The sequence below is a fragment of the Lutra lutra genome, chromosome 5, assembly GCF_902655055.1.
Source record: "Lutra lutra chromosome 5, mLutLut1.2, whole genome shotgun sequence".
In the NCBI taxonomy this organism is placed as follows: Eukaryota; Metazoa; Chordata; class Mammalia; order Carnivora; family Mustelidae; genus Lutra; species Lutra lutra.
This window is the reverse complement of record NC_062282.1, coordinates 107,195,461-107,216,158: the sequence shown is the minus strand read 5'-3', so window position 1 is coordinate 107,216,158 and position 20,698 is coordinate 107,195,461. Positions and strand designations below refer to the sequence as shown.

At 34.7% G+C, this 20,698-nt stretch overlaps 2 protein-coding genes across 2 annotated transcripts in view; both read right to left on the bottom strand.

The window, feature by feature from the left end:
- Positions 1-403: 403 nt before the first annotated feature.
- On the bottom strand, positions 404-7,841 carry LOC125101033 (zinc finger FYVE domain-containing protein 16-like). Its single transcript, XM_047731655.1, has 4 exons — positions 7,681-7,841; positions 6,760-6,866; positions 4,870-5,037; positions 404-2,100 (listed from the first exon to the last, which is right to left on the bottom strand). Exons 1-4 carry the CDS (start codon positions 7,691-7,693, stop codon positions 1,939-1,941), a joined length of 450 nt encoding a protein of 149 aa, XP_047587611.1. The 5' UTR covers positions 7,694-7,841; the 3' UTR covers positions 404-1,938.
- A 4,894-nt stretch (positions 7,842-12,735) lies between these two features.
- The window catches only part of ZFYVE16 (zinc finger FYVE-type containing 16), a 40,552-nt gene continuing 32,589 nt past the window's right edge, over positions 12,736-20,698 (bottom strand). The window contains exons 10-14 of the mRNA XM_047731641.1: positions 19,817-20,041; positions 15,843-15,925; positions 14,991-15,095; positions 14,467-14,615; positions 12,736-12,773 (exon numbers count right to left, since the gene is read on the bottom strand). Coding sequence (XP_047587597.1) covers positions 14,556-14,615; positions 14,991-15,095; positions 15,843-15,925; positions 19,817-20,041 — 473 coding nt within the window. The 3' untranslated portion in view covers positions 12,736-12,773; positions 14,467-14,555. The remainder of the gene's footprint in view (positions 12,774-14,466; positions 14,616-14,990; positions 15,096-15,842; positions 15,926-19,816; positions 20,042-20,698) is intronic.

The following is a 20,698-nucleotide window of genomic DNA, read 5'->3' as shown; positions in this document are numbered from 1 at the left end:
GAAGAACATGACCAAATAAGTAACAACTGCATTCAGAAACCTACATCTACAAAGCATACTTTAAAATGTTTCTCCAAAGACACGTTATTCCAATTTTTATTAAATGTAGAGACTTTTTGGAAACAAATCTAAAGCTATCCTATCATGGGAAGAGCTCTCCACCATTTGGTTATTTTTAAGTAATTTCAGGGGTGCCGGGGTGGCTTAGTCAGAAGAGCATGTGACTCTTGATCTTGGGGTCATGAGTTTGAGCCCCATGTTGGGTGTAGAGATTACTAAAATAAAAATAAATAACATAATTTCAGTATTCATAGGCTGTGCAACTACTTATACTGCAAAATAAACACACAGTATATAAAGAAAACGTAAACTGCTAAAAATAATCTTACACCATTTCAATACATTTCACAGGTTACTTTGTGTTGCCATTTTATTTAATAGCCACAACATTTTACATTGCTTATTAAGTAGCTACTTCCAGAAGACTGATAATCTCCTTCACAGGATATTTTTGGTTAGTACTAGAGATGCTGATTCAGTACAACCATGTGACCAGTGGAGTAAAATTCTCAGTCTCTCCTAGCCTGAGACCTCAGATCCTGAGTTATAACCCTGACTTGGTCTTCAAGTTGAGATGCTTCATAAGTATTTTTCTTACATCAAGGCTATTTAGTGTAGTTTCTTTTTCTTGAGATATACAATGAGTGTTTTTGATACAAAAACATATATCATATAAGAATTAAAAAAGCATCAAAATAATGGTTGTATTTTATTTATATAATGTAAATGACAGAACTAAAACATCCCCCTACACTTTTTTTTAACACAACATACTTCTTAAAATTTTGCTGTTTGAAGAGGAAGGTTCTGTAAGTTTCAAATACATAGAATTTAACTTATGTTAATATCCTGTTATAAAAATAACTACCATATAAAGAATTTAAAATATGCAAAAGTAATTAGTTCATTAAAGTGTGTATTTAATACATTGGTGTCGATGAAAATATGCAGACTTGCCAACAAAGTTCTACGATTTAAAGGAGAAGTTAAAAAAGCCTGTTTTAGGCTTCATTTATTGCTACATAATGACTACTTCAAGGGTCATATGGCCTGTTGTCAATCCCTCTTAGAAGTGGTAAATAATGTGGGGTATATTTTGAAGGAAAAGAGGAAAATAATGCACTGCAATACAAAAATATTACCTATTTATAAATTATTAGACTTATAAAACACATACTGAATCACATGTTCTTGCTATAAAACAATGTACTTAAATATAGAAGCACAAAATTCTGAAGCACCCACAATTATTTTAAGAATACCCATTTAATCAAGAAAAAAAAAACATATATATATATAATAATTTGAGAAGAAAAAAGGCAAAATTCTGATTTTTAATCCAAATAATCAGAGTTTATTCTAATCGTGGAAGTAGGTCTCCACTCCAATTATATAAATAAGTTATCTGCCTTACTCAAAGAATCATCATATAAGACTAAGATCTGAAAACTGTCCTGAAATTCATTTTTAACAGACTTTAGAAACCAGGACCTGTACTGGCATATGTAACAGCTATTTCCCTCTCATAAGGTTACACCTGAAAGAGCCTTCATTAAAGTCATTTCTTGGCATAACGAGGTATAAATAAATGCAGATACTTGGCTTTGCATTTAAATAACACAGTAAATGCTACAAATTTATTAAAGATAGAAGAAATCCTTATCTTAGTACTTGTATTAAGTCAAAGCTTCAAAAACTGTGGGTCTCTTAAATTTTTAGAGATTTAAATATTGTGCTAATGATTTAAAAAAGATAATTTCCTGCCTAAAAGCAAAACTTACATGTTTCAAATAGCAAACATTTAGTGTTTGTGGCATTTCAGCTTTAGTGAATTTAGTTTTAACAAATTAGTATGCAATATATGATTCATATCTTTCATTAAAAAAGATTTTCTATAATGAAAAATACTAATTCTATTTCTAGTGGTAAACTAGTAGAGTTGGAGGTCCCACCATGGATCACAGGGATTAGAGCACTATCAAGATCATTTAAATAATGTTGAGGAAGAAGTTGGCCTTCAGATCCTGCCTGAAATTCAACCTGGGGAAGAAAAGAATCTTGATAAGTCAACCCAAGAAAGTAAGCATTCTTGTTAGCTCAGCAGATGAATATGAATTACTTAAAATATATCATTCATTTTAAGCATGTTAAGAAAATACTTGATATTTTACTCATAAAATGTTTCACATTCTCCTGTATTTCTTTTACCTTTACATAAATTATCATTCTCTCTCCCACAGATATCATAAAAATTGTTTAAATGCCACTACTTCATACTTTAGGTTTCCTCTCAATGGACACATAAACACACTAGAGAACCAAGGTTTTAAATAATTACCAACATGACTTAATAAAAACCTATAGTATTAAAAAATCTACTTAAACTGTTTTGAATTTGTTGTTGCAAAAATATTTAATATTTGAATTTAATGTTGCTGGTAAAAATTACATTTTAATGCATTTGACTAAAAAAATTAACAGGGCTGCTGAAATAAGAAGTTATTACCTCTCTGAAAAAGGAACTTTTAACAGTGAGATAAAAATGTAAGTTCTTTACAAAAGAACTAGGAGTTTAACACAACCTAATTAAAGAAAAGCAGACCCTCAGTATATGACCTCATTCATATTTAGATTAACCATTCTAATGAAAAACTTGCTTTGAAATAGATTATATTGGATGTTGGAAACAAATGAACATTAAAGTACTACTAGAGTACCATTTTCACCTATAAAATTCATGAAGTTCCAAAGTTTGATTACCATATTGCTTTGGTAAAGATGTAGGAAAAAGAACTTTCTCATACAAATTGTGGTAGAAACCCCTATTTGAGACAATATGGTAATATCTATTGAGTACATTCTTAGACCTGGCAATTCTACTTCTTAGATGTTGTTATACTCATACCTATGCAGAAGCAAAATACTGTGGATACCTAAATGTCCAATCAGTGCATACTAAATTTATATAAAACTAGTTAAATAAATTATGGTACATTTATATAATTAACTACTATTAAAAAGAATACATAATAATATGAAGTATCTCTAAAATATAACATCTTAAAGAAGCAAGGTCAAAAACAAGTAAGAGTAAGGGGGAAATAAAAAGGACTTACATATTTATTTGTCTGTATATGCAAAAAAAATCAGAGACTACCGAGAAATGGGTAACATTTGATTGCCTGACCAGGAAGGGAGGATGAGGAAGGAATATGGAGACAGATTTCAGAGTTGGGAGTTAAAAGTGGGAAGGAGATCTTTCCTGGGCTATTACTTTTTATAACTCTACTGGGAAACCATGTACATTGTAGCCTGGGGTCAGTATCTCAAGGGCTACCCATTACAGAGATGACAACATGAGTATTGCTCTCTGGAAATGTTGAATAAGATGGTCCTATTATACACACACTTGTGAGATAACAGAAAATAATATATTGTTCTACCTCTGGATTCTGGTACCCAGCTCTTGAAACCCTTGTAATTTCTTAAGTGATAAGAACACTCTAAATATCTCTGTTCTAATATTTGCATAGGGCTCCTAAAACCCTTGTACATTCCCAGTGATAAGAGCACTAGGAATATCTTTTGTTCTAATGAGGTGACTCTGGGTGGGCTCCTGGATGGGGACTGGTCACCCGAAAGACCAAGCCATAATTAGAAGCTTTAGATTTGTCAGGCCTATCCCTCATCTTCCAGAGAGGGAAGAGGGATTACAAAATGGGGTAAATCATTCCTACATGAGGAAGTCTCCATAAAATACCTATAGAGGGGGGTTTAGAGAGTTTCAGGGCAGCTAATACATCCATAGGAGGGTGACACACCCCCAATTCTACAGAATTGGACAGATGAGAACCTCCCAAACCTCTCCTATGTATATGTCTTATCTGTATATCCTTTAATAAAGTGGTTAACATAAGTGTTTCCCTGTGTTCTGTGAGCAGCACTAGCAAAGTAATTAAAACCCAAGGAGGGGAGTTGTTAGAACTTCTGATCTACAGCTGTTTGGTCAGAAGCACGGCCAATAACAGGGCTTTGATCAGCAGCCTACAGGCATGTGCAGGCACAGTCTTATAGGACTGACCTTTAACCTATGGAATCTGATTATACCTGGGTAGAGAGTGTCAAAATTGAGTTGAATTCCTGGATATCCTGCTGTTGTCTAAGAACTGCTTGTTGGAAGAGGGAAAACCCTCTATATATTTGGTGACCAGAAGTGTCAGAAATGACGTATTTTGTGGAGCAGTAAAGAGATTTCACAGCAGAAAAAAGCCAAGGTAGGGAAGAAACTGCTTTTCCCTTACATGGGAAGGAAAAAGACTAAGTTTTTCCTCTGTTTAACACTTTTGGACTTTTGTAATTTTTAATCGGTGAATTTAGAAAAAGTCAGAATGAAAAATCAAAAACCTACTTATCAAGCAGGACTGCTATAGTGCAGAGGTCAGCAAACTATGGCCTGTGGGCCAATGTGGCCCACCAATTATTTTTATAAACAAAGTTTTCATTGACATGGTGAGCTCATTAGTTATATACTGTCTATGGCTACTCGTGCACTATAATGGCAGGACTGAATAGCTGTAAAAGACATCATACAGCCCATAATGCCTAAACATGTACTGTCTGGCCTTTTACAAAAAAGTTTGCGGACCCCTGTTGTGGAGAGTAAAGGTGATAATGTAGAGGAAGTATATAGCACACACTGATGTTCAACATTTTAGTCTCTTCATTCATCCCAAATAAAAAATACTCCGTTGGATTATTTTAATATATGATACATTCATTTAAAAAATACATCACAAAAACATGTCTCACCATATCAGTGTCAATGGAAACTCTGAGACCAATTTTATTCATCCTGTCTCTCTTTAGAGTTTTCAAGTGAGGGCACAGTGCAGCACTACAAGCCATGGCTATTTCTTTTGCAAACTGATAACGAGTTGCTGAAACAGATAAATCCTGGTCCTTAAGAAAGTAGAACACCTGAAATGTATTTAATTAGAAAACAGGTCATGATTAAGATTAAAAGCAGCTTTAAAAGTACAATTGCTACTTTCAATTTAACTTTAATTAATAAAATTCCAATTTTTAAAAAGATTTTATTTATTTGACAAAGGGATCACAAGTAGGTAGAAAGGCAGGTGGGGGGTGGGGGGAAGCAGGCTCTCCACTGAGCAGAGAGCCTGATGCAGAGCTCGATCCAGGACCCTGAGATCATGACCTGAGCTGAAGGCAGAAGGCTTAACCCAATGAGCCACCCAGGCACCCCAGAATTCTAATGTTAATGCCATAAAATTCATTAGTTAAAGGCATGTGTGTGGGACACCTGGGTGGCTTAGTCAGTTAAGCATCTGCCTTTGGCTCAGGTCATGATCTCAGGGTCCTGGATCGAGTCCCGCATTGGGTTCTCTGCTCGGCAGAGATCCTGCTTCCCTCTCTCTCTCTTCTCTGCCTGCCTCTCCATCTACTTGTGATCTCGCTCTGTCAAATAAATAAAATCTTAAAAAAAAAAATAAGTTAAGATCAAACAAAGAAATAATGTTCTATAATTTCTTTTGTGTTGTTGTTGTTAAAAGATTTACTTATTCATTTGACCAAGAGAGAAAGCACAGAGAGCAGCAGGCAGAGGAGAAAAGAGAAGGAGACTCCCCATTGAGCAGAGAGCTTGACCAGGGTTTGATCCTAGGCCCCAGGATCATGACCTGAGCCAAAGGCTGACGCTCAACCAACAGAGCCACACAGGTGCCCCAATGTTCTATAATTTCTATATCCTCTATAGTTTCTATCTATCTTGTAATGCGTAAAATCACAAAGAATACAAAAAAATATTAGTAACAGATTGCCTGACCAGGAGGCAGACTGAGTAGGAGTACAGAAGTACACTTAGGGATTGGGAGGTCGTATAATTTCATATCCTTTTAGTGTTTTTTTTTTTTAAAGATTTTTTATTTATTTATTTGACAGAGAGAGAGATCACAAGTAGACGGAGAGGCAGGCAGAGAGAGAGAGAGAGGGAAGCAGGCTTCTTGCTGAGCAGAGAGCTCGATGCGGGACTCGATCCCAGGACCCTGAGATCATGACCTGAGCCGAAGGCAGCGGCTTAACCCACTGAGCCACCCAGGCACCCCGCATATCCTTTTAGTTTAAAAAAAGTTGGAACATGCAAAAATAATTTTCATATGTCAATGCTGACTATAAACTGTTATCTATAAAATATTTTATTTTGGGGGGTGCCTAGGTCGTTCAGTCAGCTAAGCAACTGACTCTTGATCTCAGCTCAGGTTTTGATCTTGGGGTTTGTGAGTTCAAGCCCTGCATTAAGTAGGCCCAGCATGGAGCCTACTGAAAATAAATAAGTAAATAAATAATGGTTTTTTTAAAAAATTACATATATAGTTTTTTGTAAAATAAGAGCAAAATGAAAATAATATGGTCAAATAACATATACTGTACAAAGATGGCAATGCTGCCAAAACTTAATTGTGAGCTGGCAGGGAGGTACCAGCATACAATAGCCTGAAATAATCTTATAGAAACCCAATCTGGTATATAAAAGGCAGTCTAGGGTGAAAATAAATGTGTTTCAAGATGTAATGTAAAAAGTATTAATAAGCGGCAATGAGAAATCTCCCAAGTTAAAAAAAAACTTAAAAAGCCATATCCAAATACAATATGTAAAGGGAAGGAATCTTCTTTCTCAGTTACCTCTGTACACTTTACAGTTTTCTCATCGGTTTCAAAATCTGCTTCCAGTCTTATTTTTTCACTTGGAAATCCTTGTAATGATATTCCCATCCACTGAACTAATAACACTATAGGATAAAATGTGTAGTATTAATACCAAATTGCTTTCTATGAATATTAGATTTGAACAAATAAGGAGAAAATATATGAAAACTATATATTTATAACACTAGGTAGCTCAATTACATACAAAATAATTAAAACTATAGTCCATCCATTTACCAAGACTTACTGATTGTGTAGCAATTTATATATATGCTTGCATATGCCCAATTCAGACCTGAAGTTTAAAAATGCCTTAGTTCCTAACAGAAAAGCGGTCTCATGAATTTAAAAAAACTTTAGAATTTTAAAAACTTAGAATCCCTCAGCGTTAGCCCTCTTGTTCCTTATTTGCTGTAGACACTTTAACCATCTCCAAAAAAAAAAAGGAATAATAATTGAAAAGAAGGAGTGGCAATAATAGTCTATGAGGTCTCTATTGTGTGTATTATTTAATTCAGTTGTTTGTATGTATAGTGAATCAATAAAAACAGACTAAACACTCAAAGGGAATCCTGTACTTACTTCACAAAAAGATAGATACGAAAACAACAGAAAAAGTACACTGGCATGAGGTCATTGCTGCACAATGCACATTTTTTATCACGGTCCCCTCCCAAACTGACCCCACTTTAAAAGTTTATGAGCATTCTGGCCAAGAAATACACCGAAGGCTGGTTAGTGTACATGTCTGAAAAACAGACTATATTCATTAGTGTGAAAGCATTTAAATTAATGGTATAATTCTATATTTATTCAAAAAATGTTTAATTTGTTAGGACATTTTTATCCTTCCCCCTCCATAAAATCAATTACATTTTAGTAACAGAAAATTCTTACCCTTTGGTTCCATTTTCTTCAGAATCTACCCAGCAGATATCCACATACTCTCTTAGGTCCTACAGCATCAACTTTCCCACATGTAATTTTAAAATCTTTTGTTCTCGTAGAGCAGCCGCAAGCCATCCATAGTCCTCTGTGTTATTTGTACCATCAAGCCATCTAATAATGAGGTATGTTTCATATCCTTTTATTAAATAACCAATTTATATGTCCTAATCCATAAAATTTGCTATCAAAATATGTTCTGCATAAGATACAAGGTTTACATCATCTGTTAAATAATCTTAATGATTGTTTCTAACTACGAAATAATGAAAAATATTTCAAAGTTAAGGATTCTTTTTTTTAAAACAGTTAAATAATGGTGAGATTTTTCATTACCAACTATAATGAGATTACTGATGCCCAACTGTCCTTTCATAACAACCAGCCATAAAACCAGACAAAATGTATGAGGCAGTTGTTTTCAGATACTGAACAAGAGGAAGTGTAATACTGTGACTCCTAGAGGAAAACTCAACAGGTAAGCCTACAACTGCCCAGGCTCCTTGCTTTAAGACAATTCTGCCTGGTGACCCATTAATGGCCACATTGGCCTGAGAAATCAGAGGTAAGTTTGGGGAAGTCTGGAATCTGGAATCTGGGGTCAAGACACTGAAGAGGAAGGTACCAGAAGACAGCGTGTAAGGGTCCCTTTGAGTCCTTGTACTAGAACTTGGGACACAACTGGGGACACATTAATATGGTGAGATTAGATGACTCCTAAAAGAGAACAGCTATTAGGTTTGGGAACTGAAAAAAGATATTAGATATCAAGCAATGCTGGGGGATATTGGCAGTATGGGCCAACCACAGTTGAGAGACCTTATGAGCATTTCATTAACTTACACTGTGGCAAAGCAAAATAAAGCCCTTACAAAATCTGTAGGCAAAATGGATTCAAAGAATGAGTCCTGCCAGACTGTAAACACCTTAGGAGTTCCACAGATCCATCTGTTAACAAAGTGAAAAATACAGACTACACAAGCTCAACATGATATGCTATGAAAATGTCTGCTTAAACATAAATAAGCCTTCTTCAGAGAAAGCTAACAGAATCTAAAGTCTTAAAACCTATTAACAATGACAAGTACATAATCAAAAATTACCAGAGAGAACTGTAAGAAAATGAGCCTCCATACAACTGTAACCAACCATGAGATAGCCAAGACAATGGATTAAATACACACATACTTCAAAACATCTATTCTAAAATATTTCAAAGAACTAAAGCAAAACAGTAAAAAAAAAAAAAAAAAAAAAAAAAAGGAAAGCAATATGGGCTAAATGAATAAACAGATTTACAAAATCTTAACAGAGAAACAGAAACTTAAAAAACCTAAAGGGACATTGTAGAACTGAAAAGTGTAACCTGAAATTGAAACCTCAATGGACAGGCTTAACAGTAGACTGAACATGGCAAGAAAAAGACTCAGAGAACATGAAGAAGATCAATAAAAATGTTCCAATCTAAGGAACCTAGAGGGGGATACCTGGGTGGCTCAGGTGGTTAAGCGTCTGACTTCGGCTCAGATCATGATCCCAGGCTCCTAGGATCAAATCCTGCATTGGGGTCCTTGGTCAGTGGGAGCGGGCTCCTTGGTCAGTGGGAGCCAGCTTCTCCCTCTACCTTCCCCTCCTGCAGCTTATGCTCTCTCTCTCTCTCTGACAAATAAATAAATAAAATCTTAAAGAATAAAGAACCTAGAGAAAAATGGTTAAAGAAAAATAACAGCATCAAGGACCCAAGGAATGATATAAAACAGGTATATCTATAAATATAGATACACACATGCATACATACATATATAAATATATATCTCCTAGGAGAAAAAGATTGGGATTTTAAAAAATTAATAATGTAAGAAATTCCTCAAATTTGATGAAAAATATTGACACACATATCCAGAAGCTCCATAAATACCAAGCAGGAGAAATACAAAGAAAACCACACTAGGGCATATCATAGTAAACAGGTGAAAACCAAAGATAAAGAAGGTATCTTGAAAACAGACTGGAGAAAGGGCACATTAAATACAGGGAAAGAAATATAAAAAATTATACTGACTTCATTAGAAACAACGGAGGCCAAAAGACGAGATGACATCTTCAAGGAAAATTAAAACTTTCAGAGAATTCTATAACTACCAAAAATATCCTTCAAAACTAAGAATGAAATAAGGACAGCTTCAGATAAATGAAAGCCAACCAACTTATATTACAAAAAATCCTACTGACTTCTTGTGTCTGCTCCAACATATAGAGAGCCTGTGTTTCCCTTCCATTCTCACAAGACAAATGCTGAACAAACTGAAAATGAACAACTCTTAGATAGAGAATTGAGGTCACAGGGCAAACTCACTCTCCCTCTAAATAAATAAATAAAATCTTTTAAAAAAATCAACAAAAATATGTCAACACAATAACATTTATTTAAAAAAAGATTTTATTGGGGCACCTGGGTGCCTCTGCCTTCAGCTCAGGTCATGATCTCAGAGTCCTGGGATCAAGCCCCACATTGGGCTCTCTCCTCAGCGGGGAGCCTGCTTCCTCCTCTCTCTCTGCCTGCCTCTCTGCTTGTAATCTCTGTCAAATAAATAAAATTAAAAAAAAAAAATCTTAAAAAATTTTTTTTTTTTTTTTTTTTTAAAGATTTTATTTATTTATTGACAGACAGAGATCACAAGTAGACAGAGAGGCAGGCAGAGAGAGAGGAAGGGAAGCAGGCTCCCTGCTGAGCAGAGAGCCCGATGCGGGACTCGATCCCAGGATCCTGAGATCATGACCTGAGCCGAAGGCAGCGGCTCAACCCACTGAGCCACCCAGGCGCCCCTTAAAAAATTTTTTTTAAAAATATTTTATTTATTTTTATTTGAGACAGAGAGAGCGAGCAAGCACACAAACAAGGGGGAGGGGCAGAAAGAGAAAGCGGGAAAAGCAGACTCCCCACTGACTAGGGAGCCTGATGAAGGGCTTGATCCCAAGACCCTGAGATCCTGACCTGAGCTGAAGACAGACACTTAACTGACTGAGCCATCACCCAGGTGCCCTGGCTAATTATTTTAAATAAGAGTTCAGGAGTATAGCTGATTATAAAATAAAAATACAGAAATAAAAATGAATTTCTATATATCAAAATAGAAAAAAATTTTAATTTAAGAAGATAAATTTACATCAGTAATAAAATCTATGTTACAGAAATAAATCAAAAGATATGTGGGGCTTGTGGGTGGTTCTTGGTTAAGCAACTGACTCTTGATTTCAGCTCAGGTCATGATCTCAGGGTTGTGGGACTGGCCCCCGAGTCAGGCTCCATGCTTGGGATTCTTCAGTCTCTCTCTCTCTCTCACTCTCCCCACCTTCCATGTCCCCTCACCCTGCCCTCCCCCACCCCCCCTCAAATAAAAAAAAGATATGTAAGACCAATACAAAAACTGTAAATTTTTATTTTTAAAAATGTTTCATTTTTAAGTAATCTCTACACCCAGCATGGGGCTCAAAACCCACAACCCTGATATCAAGAGTGGCTTGCTCTACTGACTGAGTCAGCCAGGCACCCCTTTAAAATTTTATTGAAAGACATTGAATATTTTCTGAATTGAGGATAGCCTGTTTTATGGATAGGAACACTGAGAATGGAAAATATACCAGTTTTTCTCAAATTAATCTGGTGACTTAATGCAATTCCAATAAAAATTCCAGTGGACTATTTAGAACCTGTAAGTTGATCCTAAAATTAATATGGAAAAATCAAAAGGCTTAGAGTCACTACTGAAAAAAGGAAAAAAGCATGTGTGTGGCATCAGAGATGGAAGGGCTTCCCATAAAGCTACGTTTGAGATAGTATGGAGGATGACATTAGTGAAAAAGCAGACATAACGATCTCCAAAAATACTCTCCCTCCTAAAGACAATGAAATTAATAAAAAGTCAGAAGAAATTTTTCAGAACCCTGGAAATTAAACAAAAGCTTGCAGCAATCTGGGGAGTATTTATTTAATACTGAGTATTTATTAATACTTAATATTTTGGCCTGATCTTCATAAGAACAGCAAGCTTTGTTCTTTTGTCATTTTAAACTTCCTATTCCCATTCACTCCTCTATAGCTCAGTGGAAGCCTCAGAAGCCAATAGCCTGGAATCATGGTGAAAACCAACAGCCTGGTAGCCACTGGAGGCTGGAGCTCCTTCAAAGCCTCATTATCAGAGAATTATATATATATACATTTTTTTTTTTTTTTTTGCATGTTGAGTATTTTTGCCCAGTGCAAAAAGTTTTTTCTAAGGCCATCTGTGAAAAACAATTAGAAGCCAATGATTAACATCTCAGCTACCTGTGGCAGCAGATAATAGCAGATGCAAACAGACCAACCAAAGACTTAAAAAAGGAAAAGCTGGTGAATGAGAGGTCCATAGGGTTCTGAAAAGCTCTTCACGTATTTCTGGGAATTTAGAAGGCCACACACATGTATAATACTGTATGCATACTCAAGATGTTTGCATGCTAAAGAAATGCCCTAAGCTCTTACCTCAGGCTGACTTTTAGGCTTTGTACAGGCAGGAAGTACAGGTTATGGCAAAGTTGTTATGCTTAATGTAGACCCAAATATTGACCATGTTCTACTTCTTGAGCTGGGTAATGATTTCATGTTAAGTTTGTGGTACTGTGTTTTATAACTGACATATGTTCTTTTTTTTTTTTTCCAAAGATTTTATTTATTTGGCAGAGAGATAGAGAGCACAAGTAGAGCAGCAGGCAGAGGGAAAGGAAAAAGCAGGCTCCCTGGGAGCCTGATGTGGGGCTTGATCCCAATACCCTGGAATCATGACCTGAGCCGAAGGCAGATGCTTAACTGACTGACTGAGCCACCCAGGCACCCCTATATGTTCTTTTATAAGTATCAAATTAATTTTAAAAGGAAATGGAAAATATCTTAACATTAAAACAATCCTAAAGATGAAACTCATACCTTCAACTATGCTGGACTTAGCAAGAAATCCTGAAGATGTTTTGAGAGCTCCATTGAATACCACAAAACTTGCACCTGTCCACTGATAAGAAAAATACATTTATGTTTTAAACTTGCCTTTTTTTTAATGCTATGTTTGTTAACTGTATAATGTGGAGCATGGCACATTTAAGTACTTGATAAATGCCCATACCACTTATATTAGAAAGCTGATAAAAAAGCAAACTAAACCAAGTTAAGATAAAATATGGCATAAAGGTTATGGAATGTTTGTATATAATAACTGATAGCTACTGTACTACTTAAAATGTTTGTGTCTCTGTCAGTGGAAATATGGGAAATCAAATATATACCACTGGTAAGAGCATAATCAGAGGAATCTCTATGGAAGACAACTTAATAATTACCTATTAAAATGATAACTATATATATCCTTTGACGCACCAATTCCACAACTAGGAATTGCACATATATACAAGGTTATTAATAGTGCATTTTTATAAATAACCAAGAATTGGTAACACCTATGTCCATTAATGAGACAATTATATGATGTACACAGATAAAGTGAAAAGTTATGGAAAATGCAGAAGTTCTTTTTATACTAAAACGAATCATCTTCAAAGTGTGTTAAAAGCAAGGTGCAGAATGGAACACATGTTTGACTTTTTAAAAAAAAGGTGGAAGAAATTTGCTAAAAATTATTTTAAAGTAAGAATTAAAAAGTGGAGAAAAGATGTGTGTGTGTTTGCTTAATATACATGCAAGCAAAAATGTTTCCTAAAGAATATACAAAAAACTGATAACATTGGTGCCTATGGGGAAGAGGAAAGGGTAAACTTGGAGTCAAGGGAAGAAAGGAGATTTCACACTGTAATACCTAAACCTTTTAAATAGGTAGCACATATACCTATTCACAAACAAATATTAAATAGTTGTTACATTTTAATTACAAAAGTATTAATGACATATTAAGTAAAAAAAATAAAAGTGTGAATATCCAATATAAAACCATTATTTAATAGATATATACTAATATAAGAAGGAAATATATTAAAATGTCCACAATGGGCCGTATCTTGGCACTTTTTTCTTTACTACTTTTTAAAACTTATTTCTCAAACTTACGAAGTAAGTACACATTACCTTTATAATCAGAGGCTGCTAATTTTAACTAGCAGTCAGGATGTCAGACTGTGTTAAATATGTTATTTAAAATGTATTAATTTTCTGAAATACTCACTTCTACTTAAATTTCAGTATGTTAGGCCACCCTACTGCAAGGATTTGACAATCACAGAAGTCACTTGAGGCCATTCAGCCAGAACTGAGAGTAATGTCACTCACATATGCTCGCCACCATCTTTACCATTTCTATATCCCCAGCTACTTACAGTTTTATAATCCATTCTTCAGCCTTATCCAGGCTTTACTCCCCTAAGAGGAGTTGAAGCAGAGAGCAAACAAAGGTAAACACACACCCCCTTCCAGAGAAAAATTAGTGAAAATAAGATTCACACCATATAGGATAAAATTAGACCTGAAGGTATCAAAATAAATACAGTGTTCCAACTCTTTAAAAAACCTAATGTAGCCCAAGAAAAAACACAAACTAGAAGCAATTTTTAATCTGTTGTGTAGCTCAAATTTTAAATGGTAATGTATTATTACCATCAATCAGCAAAAAGTAAAATATATATATTGCCCCTTTAAAAAGGAATTCCATTTATTGATTTAGTTTTATAGATCAATACTAGAAACCAACACTTACTTACCTTTTCTAGGATGGCCTGTGGCACTGTTGGCCTGTGTTTGATAAATGCCATCGTTCTGTATACAGACTAGGTGAGAATCTGCTTCAGTACTAAAAACTAGCTCCAATGCTAATGACATGCTCATTGGAAGAATTTATAACCTTCATTACCTAGAGAAAAACAACACTCATTTAGAAACACTACTAACATGTTATGTCTTTATTAGTTATAGTCATTCAAAGGGCCACATTTCTGACCAGCTTCATAATTATCAAGCTTTGGTCTGGATAACTCCTAGAATGTGATAGAAACAAATGTTTTACGATAAAATTACCTTAATTAATAGATAAAACGGTAAAGAAAAAAGTTTTAAAGAACAGGATAAAACAAATCCCTTATTAGGAAATAAATCTAAAATTTAAAAAATAGTATTTTTTTTGCCATTATGTATTAGACAGTCTGATTCAAAACAAATTAACACACTTTTAAAGAAATCTAATGTCCAATAATTATCTTCAAAATCTGTATGAAGAAATTAAACTTACATCATTGTATTTTTTCCGAGGTATTTTTATGCAGCTCTTCCCCATTTCCATATGAATCAATAGCTGATCTATATTATGCAAGGTATATTGGTAATTTCGAAGGTCCTACATATAAATAATGACATTTCCATAAACCTTAAACTGTCCACGAACATTTTACCCATTCATTAAATCCTTTTATAAGATTGTCCATCATTTTAAGACTTCTGATACATAACTATCAAAATGCCATCTAGAAAGCACTGCCAACTGAAAAAAAACAACTAATCCTTCTAACTACTCCACAATAGTAATAAGGAATATCATTCTCAGGAAGAATTCTGTAGTATCTGGGGGTGAACTCACTTTCCAATTACAGATCTTCCACACTAGGTCTTCAAAGTAAACATGTATAAGTCCACTAAAATGCTTTTCTATGGTTATAGATAAAACAATTACAGAGAAAAGAGGTGGAAGGGAACCTGAGCTTATCCTAATCCAATTCTTCCTATTACAAATGAGGAAATCTGGACCGCAATTTGCTCAAAATCCCCAAACTGATTGACTTAGTTAACACTTTTGCTAACACTTCAACAACTGTGTAGATCTCACATTACCTACAAGTGAAAGCACTGCAGCAGAATGAATCAAAAAACATTTACAGTCAGGTACACATTTATTAGGAGATGTGTTCCAAAAAGCAATTCATTAAAAACAGAGCCCATTTATGCTAAATAAATTAAGCTATATTATAAATGAACTTCCATTATACCAAATATGCCAAATTAAAATCAGAAAATATAAATATGTAGAACATGCTAAACAAAATTTTAAAATAGTAATGTAAAGACACTTAATAGTTTGATTACTCACAACGAGTAAGTTCATAATAGTGTGTCCTATTTCTCCAAAAAGAGGTTTTCGGCCTCTAACACTTGTTAGAGGAGCAGGATATGCTATACACAAGAAAGGAAAACTAGTTACTGTCAAAAAAAAAAAAAACCCACAAAAAAACAAAAAAGCCTTGAATTTATTACTTTTACTTCTCATTTCTCAAACTTTATGGCTAAATACCAGCCAATCAGTTCTTTGGGGAAAGTGAGAGCTACATTAACTTACAGTGTGCATCTACTGGATGCTACACTGAACTAGGAACTTTATATATAACATTTATCTAAGCCCTAAAACAACTCAGTGAGGCAAATATGTTTACTCCTACTTTATTAATGGGCAACTAGAGACATAAGAGATTAATAAACTTGCTTATGGTGACTAAGTTAATAACCAGTGAAAAAGATTTGAAATTTAGGCTTGCCTGATTCCAAAGCATTTCATCTTTTCATTATACATGTTGTTTCCACAAAAGGATGATGACAGGAAAATTATAGTAACTGGATAGAACCCTATAAAGTTCTGATAATTTAAAGAGAAATATGAAGAACTCAAGATTTTTAAAGCATGTATAATTAATGTTAAATTGTGCAAATTTATAGACAACGGTAAACTTTTACAGTTCTTGGGTCAGCCTGATAAAAGGGGCACAGAGAGTAAGAGGAGTCAGTGCAGAGAAATAGAAGGAACATGAAGTCTATCACCTAACTACTTTTCTCTTTCTTTAGGGCACTGTAAGTGTTATTCACCAAAAGGAAAAGCTATTTGGTTGGCAATGGAAGAAAAGGAAGGTAAGACAATTTCTATAATGATAAAAAGCAGAAACCTTTTTAACCTTCAGTTCTCAGCCTAGATGACTAAGCAAACAAACCTCTCTCATATCTTTTATATGAATATGTATCCTTAAAATTCTAAGAAAACACAATACCTGACACCTATTTTAAAAATTTAAGTCAGGGGGCACCTGGTTAGCTCAGTGGGTTTAGCCTCTGCCTTTGGCTCAGGTCTCAGGGTCATGGGATGGAGCCCGGCGTCAGGGTCTCTGCTCAGCAGGGAGCCTGCTCCCCCCTCCCATAGTCTGCCTCTCTGCCTACTTGTGATCTCGCTCTCTGTCCAAAAAAAAAAAAAAAGAAAGAAAAAGAAAAAAAAAATTAAGTCAGAGTGACTCACATCTTTGTTACTACCAACATATTTTTTTAAAGTGTTTTGTTTTTTGAAGATTATTTATTTATTTAAGAGAGAGCGAGAGAGAGCACAAGCAGTAGGGAGGAGCAGAGGGACAGGCATACTCCCTGCTAAGCAATGAGCCTGACATGGGGCTTGATTCCAGCACCCTGAGATCATGACTGGAGCTGAAGTCAGACACTTAAATGACTGAGCCACCCAGGTGCCCCTATTTTTTAATTTTTATTTATTTATTTTATTTATTTTTTAAAGATTTTATTTATTTATTTCACAGACAGAGGTCACAAGTAGGCAGAGAGGCAGGCAGAGAGAGAGAGAGAAGCAGGCTTCCTGCTGACCAGAGAGCCCAATGAGGGGCTCCATCCCAGGACCCTGGGATCAGACCTGAGCCGAAGACAGAGGCTTTAACCCACTGAGCCACCCAGGCACCCTTATTTTTTAATTTTTAAAAGGACAACTATGTTATTTAGAGGACAGAGGCCGCAGACTGGAAAAAAACATAGGGCATTAGTGGTAAAAGACATTAAAATGATAAGATATGATTAAGATAAATGATGCCTTCTTACTCCATCTTTTATGAATAAGGGAACATCCTTTACAACTGGATTGAGGTAATTTTACTTGGAACAGTATTTTCAAAATACTTAGATATTCTGTCAGAGTTATAAAGGACTTCATAAATCATTTAAACCAACGGTGAATGGTATTCCAAATATCTCAATGTAAGTGTAGATAATCCCCATTTGAAAATTACTAATTTCAGACCACTATTTTCAGTCTCTAATCTTGGGACTCTAATTTTTGCCATTAAATCTTCCATACATCCATTATCTCTAACAAACACATATACATACATAGATCACATTGCAAGTTCATATCTAGAGGCATGGGTACCAGTAACATCAAAATGTCAGTATATCTAAAATCCAGCAGTACACAATGAACTAAAAAAATAGTGAAGACTAATTTCTATGTACAAGCTTCCTCCCATCCAAAAGTTTGCTTTATACCACTTGATTTTACAAAAGACCCATGTTAGAACCTGTTTTCACTAACTGAAAGAAATATGAAATAGGTTTTTGTGTTTATGAAATGGTACTGGCTGGGGAGCCTGGGTGACACTGTTGGTTGAGCTTTCGGCTCTTGGTTTCAGCTCAGGTCATGATTTCAGGGTCGTGGGATGGAATCCTGTATCTGACTCCATGCTTAGTGCAGAATCAGCTTGTGCTCCTCTCTCCCTCTGCCCCTTGCCTCCTCAAATAAACAAATAAATAAATAAATAAATCTTTAAACAACAACAAAAAAGAAATGGTAATGGTTTCTTTGTTTTATGCCATTTTGGCTTACAGAAGGTTTCACAGGAACGTTCTACTTTCGGACAGTGGGAAAAACTTGTATAACGGGAGATTTTTATCTTCATCATCACTAAACAGCATCATAGCTTTGCACCTCCAACCCCTGTGATCCTTTGAGAAATCCCACAAGTTGCTCCATGGTTTTCCTTCTTTGTGTGTGAGAAAAACAGATTTAGTATCTAAAACTGATACTGACTAAAATACAGGGCAAACTTATAAATTATATTTTGATATAATATGTGATGACTTAAGATTATATATTGACTTAACTTTCCATAAAAATAGCATTCAAGTATTTATAGCAGAGACAAAATATCAGGCTACAGAGACAAAATATCAGGCTGAATGGATGAAACACTTGATGCAAAATAAACTTTCATAAGCTCTGTAGTTTACACAGTAAAAAACCTGCGATGACATTTCCATTTTGATAATTTTTACACAACAGCATCACATATTTAAAACCTAAATGGTGGGCTGCCTGGGTGGCTTAGTTGGTTAAGCATCCAACTCTTGGTTTCAGCTCAGGTCATGATGTCAGGGTTGTGAAATCAAGACTAGAGCTGGGCTCCATGCTCAGTGGGGAGTCAAACATGCTTAAGATTCTGTCTCTCACTTTGTCCCTCCCCTGGCTCCCATGCACTCCCCTCTTCTCTCTAAAATAAACAAACAAATCTTTTTTTTAAAAAGTCCCAAATGGTAAAGACTTCCCTCACAAAATCAAAGAGTTACTAAATTTGCCAAAGAGATTTATATCTCTTTCACTGAATTTGTCCATTTTGAAATATTTATAAATTTTATAAATCCCCTCCATTTAATTTTCCTCCAAGGAAATACCTATTTAATTAGAATCGAATGCCTAAAACTTCATTTGATATACTTTATATGCAATAAATAAATAATTTCTTGAAAAAAGTCAAGGATAAAGGGTGGGAATTCAAAAATTTTAACACAAAAAATGATTTCGACTTAGAAATAACATATACATAAACTGGAACCATTATTTCACAATCCTCCATGTTTGGCTTTATGATGTATACAAATTCAGAGGGGAAATAATTTAGGAAATATAGGAAACATAACAAATACAGAAAACATAACAAAATGAGCTCTCTACAGTACATGCTTTTAAGAAAGCCTTTCAATGTTTTCTGTATTTTGTTATGAGATTAAAAAAAAATTTTTTTTAAGGTAAGTTAATATAATTATGAACATCTAGAAACTTCATGACATACCAAGGTTGTCTAGATGACTCATTTGGAAGTAGAAGAGGGTTGTCTTGGAATTTTAAAAGTTTATCAAAACAAAGGTAGTCCCCTTAAATTCATTAAAAATTTTATTTTAATGATATCCCTGAAATTCTTATTTTACATTTGTTACATTTGAACCTATGTGATTTATTATTCTAAAACTTACCTTTATATTCGGCACCCAGTCTTAACATTAAGCGCATAGGAAACACCTTTGCCCAGGGAATCTCTAGCTTCTGAATAAGAATTCCACAAAGAAAAGGATTACTTGGTAAAAGGAGATCATCAAGTTTCTGAAAAGTAGGTGTAATAAACAGAAATCCTCCATGATCCTTACTACTGAGAAAACTCTCAGTAAAAGTAATATTGTCCAAGTTTTCTATGTACTTTCCTGGAAATAAAACCATTAATAAAAAGACTTTAAGTTATTTTAAAGGCATTCTGAGTTTGAATGTTGCAGTATAAACTTTCTTAAATAACAGCAATGTGGGATTTTTTTCTTATTTCCATACTTGAAGAAACATCTATTGAATAACTTGTTTGCACAAAGTTCAGTTATTCCTGGAGGTTGGGAATTGTGAACAAAAATATGAAAATATTTTTAACCATAGGGGGTTTTAAGTTTTTCTCTTTACTGCATGTGTGAAAATTCATCATCTCCCCCAATCTTAGACAGATAAGTATACAAAACGTATAAAAAAAAAAAATCAAGAAGGCAAATATATTTCCATCTTTAACATAAAAAAATTAAAAAAAATTTTTTAAACTTTCCATTTCTAAAATAAAAAAATTGGGGCGCCTGGGTGGCTCAGTGGGTTAAGCCGCTGCCTTCGGCTCAGGTCATGATCCCAGGGTCCTGGGATCGAGTCCCGCATCGGACTCGCTGCTCAGCAGGAAGCCCGCTTCCCTTCCTCTCTCTCTGCCTGCCTCTCTGCCTACTTGTGATCTCTCTCTGTCAAATAAATAAATAAAATCTTTAAAAAAAAATAATAAAATAAAATAAAAAAATTAGTATAAAGACAACTAATCACATAAAATGCTAGATTTA